The 6,271-nt window shown below is 50.8% G+C and overlaps 1 protein-coding gene and 1 long non-coding RNA gene across 3 annotated transcripts in view; one reads left to right on the top strand and one right to left on the bottom strand.

The window, feature by feature from the left end:
• Positions 1-268: 268 nt before the first annotated feature.
• Positions 269-3,527, bottom strand: LOC141998770 (uncharacterized). Of its 2 annotated transcripts, none has more exons than XR_012641915.1 (3): positions 3,385-3,527; positions 2,691-2,997; positions 269-1,581 (listed from the first exon to the last, which is right to left on the bottom strand). It is a non-coding gene; the product is annotated as an uncharacterized LOC141998770 (long non-coding RNA). The 2 variants fall into 2 exon arrangements; XR_012641916.1 differs by lacking the exon at positions 3,385-3,527 and adding an exon at positions 3,251-3,365.
• The window catches only part of LOC141998732 (uncharacterized), a 52,221-nt gene continuing 49,312 nt past the window's right edge, over positions 3,363-6,271 (top strand). The window contains exons 1-2 of the mRNA XM_074971714.1: positions 3,363-3,533; positions 5,162-5,275. Of these exons, the coding sequence (XP_074827815.1) occupies positions 5,197-5,275 (79 nt within the window). The 5' untranslated portion in view covers positions 3,363-3,533; positions 5,162-5,196. The remainder of the gene's footprint in view (positions 3,534-5,161; positions 5,276-6,271) is intronic.

The following is a 6,271-nucleotide window of genomic DNA, read 5'->3' as shown; positions in this document are numbered from 1 at the left end:
TAGTCATCCCCCTATTTGTGTGATGAATGAATAAAGAATGCATGAATGTGAAGCAACAATGACTTTATTGCCTCTGCAAGCGGTGATCGAAGGGAGGAGGGGAGAGTGGTTAGCTTACAGGGAAGTAGAGTGAACCAAGGGGCGGGGGGTTTCACCAAGGAGAAACAAAGAGAACTTTCACACCGTAGCCTGGCCAGTCATGAAACTGGTTTTCAAAGCTTCTCTGATGCGTACCGCGCCCTCCTGTGCTCTTCTAACCGCCCTGGTGTCTGGCTGCGTGTAACCAGCAGCCAGGCGATTTGCCTCAACCTCCCACCCCGCCATAAACGTCTCCCCCTTACTCTCACAGATATTGTGGAGCACACAGCAAGCAGTAATAACAGTGGGAATATTGGTTTCGCTGAGGTCTAAGCGAGTCAGTAAACTGCGCCAGCGCGCCTTTAAACGTCCAAATGCACATTCTACCACCATTCTGCACTTGCTCAGCCTGTAATTGAACAGCTCCTGACTACTGTCCAGGTTGCCTGTGTATGGCTTCATGAGCCATGGCATTAAGGGGTAGGCTGGGTCCCCAAGGATAACTATAGGCATTTCAACATCCCCAACAGTTATTTTCTGGTCTGGGAATAAAGTCCCTTCCTGCAGCTTTTGAAACAGACCAGAGTTCCTGAAGATGTGAGCGTCATGTACCTTTCCCGGCCATCCCACGTTGATGTTGGTGAAACGTCTCTTGTGATCCATCAGAGCTTGCAGCACTATTGAAAAGTACCCCTTGCGGTTTATGTACTCGGCAGCTTGGTGCTCCGGTGCCAAGATAGGGATATGGGTTCCGTCTATGGCCCCACCACAGTTAGGGAATCCCATTGCAGCAAAGCCATCCACTATGACCTGCACATTTCCCAGGGTCACTACCCTTGATATCAGCAGATCTTTGATTGCGTGGGCTACTTGCATCACAGCAGCCCCAACAGTAGATTTGCCCACTCCAAATTGATTCCCAACTGACTGGTAGCTGTCTGGCATTGCAAGCTTCCACAGGGCTATCGCCACTCGCTTCTCAACTGTGAGGGCTGCTCTCATCTTGGTATTCATGTGCTTCAGGGCAGGGGAAAGCAAGTCACAAAGTTCCATGAAAGTGCCCTTACGCATGCGAAAGTTTCACAGCCACTGGGAATCGTCCCAGACCTGCAACACTATGCGGTCCCACCAGTCTGTGCTTGTTTCCCGAGCCCAGAATCGGCGTTCCACAGCATGAACCTGCCCCATTAGCACCATGATGCATGCATTGGCAGGGCCCATGCTTTCAGAGAAATCTGTGTCCATGTCCTGATCACTCACGTGATCGCGCTGACGTCGCCTCCTCGCCCCGTATCGCTTTGCCAGGTTCTGGTGCTGCATATACTGCTGGATAATGCGTGTGGTGTTTAATGTGCTCCTAATTGCCAAATTGAGCTGAGCGGCCTCCATGCTTTCCTTGGTATGGCGTCCGCACAGAAAAAAGGCGCGGAACAATTGTCTGCCGTTGCTCTGACGGAGAGAGGGGCGACTGACGACACGGCTTACAGGGTTGGCTTCAGGGAGCTAAAATCAACAAAGGGGGTGGCTTTACATCAAGGAGTATTTGAGGCAGGACTTCACGGAGGGTTCCAATAAGAAATGGTGCACCTAAGTTATTGTTCTTATTGGAACAAGGAGGTTAGTCTAGCCTCTGATTGATACATGGCGTGATTTACCTCGCTGCACCTTCTCTGTGAGTGACTGCAGCGTGACCTAGAGGAATGAGTCCCCTAGACGGGGGAGGGGGGGAAGCAAATGAGTACAAAACAAATCTGGTCTATTTCTTGTTTTGATCCACTCCATCTATCTTTTACATCTTTGGCTGGCAGCAGACGGTGCAGAAGGACTACATGCCATCCTCATCTCTTGCCTGCCTGGCAGAAGATGGTACAATACGACTGCTAGCCATCCTCATCTCTTGCCTGCCCGGCAGAAGATGGTACAGTACGACTGCTAGCAATCCGTATCGCCTGCCTGCTCACCATAAGACGGTTCAATAGGACTGACTGCAGGACTAAAGAGAATGACCTTGTCAAGTCACTCCAAATTTAGTCCCTGCGCCCATGTCTGCCCAGGCGCTCCCAGCCGACGTGGCCAGGAGCACCTCGGACACGACGATGACGGCTACCAGTCGTATTGCACCGTCTGCTGCCAGAAGGCAATGGGTTGCTGCTACTGTGTAGCAATGCCGTATCACGTCTGCCAGCACCCAGGAGACATACGGTGACGGTTACCTGAGCGGGCTCCATGCTTGCCGTGGTATGGCATCTGCACAGGTAACTCAGGAAAAAAGGCGCGAAACGATTGTCTGCCTTTGCTTTCACGGAGGGAGGGAGGGAAGGGGGGGCCTAACGATATGTACCCAGAACCACCCACGACAATGTTTTAGCCCCATCAGGCATTGGGATCTCAACCCAGAATTCCAATGGGCAGCGGAGACTGCGGGAACTGTGGGATAGCTACCCAGAGTGCAACACTACGGAAGTCGACTCTAGCCTCGGTACTGTGGAAGCACTCCGCCGAGTTAATGCACTTAGCATTTTCTGTGGGGACACACACACTCGAATATATAAAACTGATTTCTAAAAAACCGACTTCTATAAATTCGACCTTATTCCGTAGTGTAGACATACCCTAAAGTTGGAGAGTTGGGTGGAATGCTTTTTCATGGCTTTCTTTAAAGGTGCCCTGAAGAGGAGTCTCCATCACTGGCCCTCTTCAAATCCAGCCTGTCTGCCTTCCTGGAGGATGTGTTCGCCAAACACAGGTGACTGGGCTCGGATGACTGGGTAAAATGTACTCGTGTATGATACACAGACAAGATGATATAATGGTCCCTTCTGGATCTATCAAAGGGGAAGAAGACTTAAGGCCTGTGCTCTTTTGTGCTTCTCCAGGGGACGTGGGGGACGCCTAAGAACACTGTGGAGTGTTTCCTTCCTAAAAACAAAGACACAGTTTTGCTTGTTTTCTTCTTCCCAAACATTGTGTTGTGTCTCTCCCCCCACCATCCCAGTAGCTGGAGGACTGGGGGATGACAAACCCCCATGTGTGTTGAGAGATTTCTCACACTGCGGTGGGGATGTTAAATCAGAACAGATATTTTCCTCCCCCACACTGGGCTGGGCCCCGAGGGGCGCTGGGGAAGGGCTCCCCCCGAACACACCCCGCAGGGGAGCAGCAGCGGCTCAACCTGGGTTCCCGGCCCACAATGGAGGCGACAGCCGCTGGTAACAGGTTTCAGTGCGGGCCGCAACTGCACAGGCTCAGATCTCTCCGTGCTTCGCTGTCCCCTTCCTGTCTTCCCTACCAGCACCCAGCACCTACCGCGCTCAGCTACTCCAGCCCCTTCCTGTGCCCTGTATCAGTAGCCCGGGCTGCAGCGCTCCGGGATCGTGGCTTTCTCTGGGGGCTGGAGCCAGCCCCTGGGCAGCCCCGGGCTCTGCCGACACCAGCCCCTGAGCCGGAGCCTGCAGGTGAGGGGAGAGACCCGGGGAAAGGGCCGGGGTCGGGCAGGAAAGTGACTCTGCACCAACGGCCCCTCCTCGCCCCAGCTCTGCTCCCGGGGGGGCGGGGGTCTGCGAGTCCCGGAGCTGCTGCCCTCCCTGACCCCCCCAGGCTCTGCCCCCCTCCCGCGAGCCTGTAGGAGCCGACCCAGCTCCGGGAGAGCGAACGGCTTGGGCCGGGCCAGGGCCCGAGTCTCCCAGCCCGAGGGGAGAGGAGGCAGGAGGGAGACAGGGGGAGAGACTGGAAGGGCCAGCAGGAGCAATGCGGGCGAGGGAGGTAAGAGGCACCAACCCTGCCAACCTAACGAGGTCTGTTCAGGGCTTCAAGGTCCTGGCTGGAAAGGACCTAAAGGAGGAGAAAATCCTTAACACAGTAACAGCTTTTCTTGCATCAGAGCAGCTGGGGGTAGACTCCAAGCCCACTACAGCCTCCCTGCTCCTTCCAAGCCAGCCAGGTCCCTCTGAACCACTGGGAGGTGTGTGCAGAGAGGGGAGGGAGTGATTCATTCTTTGATTTCTCTCCTCCCCACCCTTTTTTTTTTTAACCAAACCCCTTTTTCCTCAGGAAGGGCAAAGCAGAGGCAGCCCCCCATGGGCTAAGAAGCTGCCAGGGAGCTGCACTTCACTGCAAACAGTTTGATATTGCTCCCAAAAAATGTCCTAGCAGGCCTGACATTAACCCAGCACTGAGGTTTACTCGTGTTTTCTAAATTTTATTTCTAATTTAGCATAAATTGTCCCTTTGCAGACAAAGGGCTGACACATCTATCAGTGTCAATAACAATGAAAAAGGCCAGAAAACAGTACTGCCAGCCCCAGGAGTTGAAAAATCATGACTCAGTCCCCCAAAATCAGGAGATTGGCTTACAAATCATGAGGTTTTTTGAAATACTGAAATTCTGCTTCTTTTCTCTTTGCCCTCTGGGTTCTGTACCTTTAGGGTGCAGCCACTTCGTGCTTTTAAGCTTTTCTCTGCAGCCACAATGGCTAGAAAGTTGTTTTTTACCAAAATAAAACAAATAAGATTTGGTCTTATCACTTGGGTCCAGGAGGTGGAGTGGGGCTTTAAGAAAAATGTGAGCTATCCCCTGAGTCACAGTAACAGTGTGAGAATTGGCAACTCTGACATAGGCCCTTCTCCTGGGAATACTAAATCCTCACTGGGCTCAAAGTTAAGCATGTATATGAGCCACTGCGGACTCCAGGCCTGGTGTATGAAATGTCTTAGGGTAAACTCTCCCTTGAGCAAATGTTAACTCAGCCCTAGACCGAGCATACGAAAGTCAAAGTCACACCTGAGCCAAGTTGCCTTGATGTGAGCTAGTGGCTTGAGGGGGACATGGAACAGGCGGCTGTGCGTGTCCCTGCAGAACACTGGATGCTTTGAGATGTCTAACGCTCCTACAGGGGGTGTAACACGTTCCCTAGATATCTGGCTCCCCAAATAGCCTCCACAAACATGTTCTGATCCATTTGGATCTCACCCATCTTCCGTGCAGGAAGGGGCTGGCTTGAAGTCATAAAATGTTCTTGGTAACAAATATTCCATGGTTCTGTAATTCACCCTGATCTCGTCTGGTTTCTTTCCCCCTTGGCAGGATTTCTGATTCTCAAAACCCAGTGTGGTCTCCAGATGGAGCAAGGGGAAGAGCTGCGGATCCCAAATCTCCAGGGTGCTGAGGAAAGGGAGAGTCCAAGAGGCTCCTGGGCAGGTGAGGAATTGGCTAAACAAACTCTGAAATCTCTGGGGCATTTCCCTGGGGCCTGTCAGCCTGGAATCAAGTCCATTTCCAAACAATGCATTACATATAGTCCCAGGTGCTGGCTCTGCCTAGAGTCCTGCAGCCAACTTTTGTGGTTGTACAACCTTTTTTCCCCCCCATTTTTAAAACAGAAGGCTTTTCTCTCCCCCATTACTGTTTGACAGGTGCCTACAAATGACAAGGGAGAAACTAACACTACAGGAGAGATAGCGAAATTTCTGTGCCAAGTGCTGGCATTAGCACAAAGCAGACTGGGGTGAAATAGAAAATGCTCTCTAAACCCTTCATTGACACTGATGTTAGGTGTCACCTGCAGCAGTAGCAGGTGAGAGATTTTCAGACAGCAATGTGATTTTAAGTTGACACTGTCCATTTAACTATCTGATCTCTGAGGCCACTAATCTGCCGTCCCTTCCTTGCTGCAAGTTTGCTTTTTCCAAAATACTGTGCAAGTAAATTCAGCTGGAGCATCAGTTTGTTCATTTGTCTTTATTGGAGTTAAAACATCTGATTGTATTAGTCTGGAAACCCAGATCCCTCCTTACAACCGTTAGTTACACTCACTCATTGTCTTGTGTCTATGTGGGGCTGTTACCTCCAAAATTAGAGGCACCCCACAATGACCTGCCTACCCCAATAATGCTATTAATTTATCTATTTTGGTAATTAAAAGGGGATGGCCTGCCCTAGAGCATTTGCCAGGGTGTTTCTCTCCAAATTTTGGAGGACTCCCCAGAACAGATTCACTCTGTTGATCCTTAGAAGGAAACAGACAGGCTTCCTCTCAAAGGATTGACACTCAGGCAGTATTCTTTCAGGACAAAAATATTCTTTATTTAGCACAATGTTCCTTAATACAAATTTGTTAAAAGAACAAAGTATCCATACATTTTCTTAACAATGCATAAAGTCTATTAGCACAGATACACATCAAAGTATTCAAAA

Source organism: Natator depressus, chromosome 14 (genome assembly GCF_965152275.1).
Source record: "Natator depressus isolate rNatDep1 chromosome 14, rNatDep2.hap1, whole genome shotgun sequence".
Classification (NCBI taxonomy): Eukaryota; Metazoa; Chordata; order Testudines; family Cheloniidae; genus Natator; species Natator depressus.
This window is presented reverse-complemented; position numbering and strand designations above follow the sequence as displayed.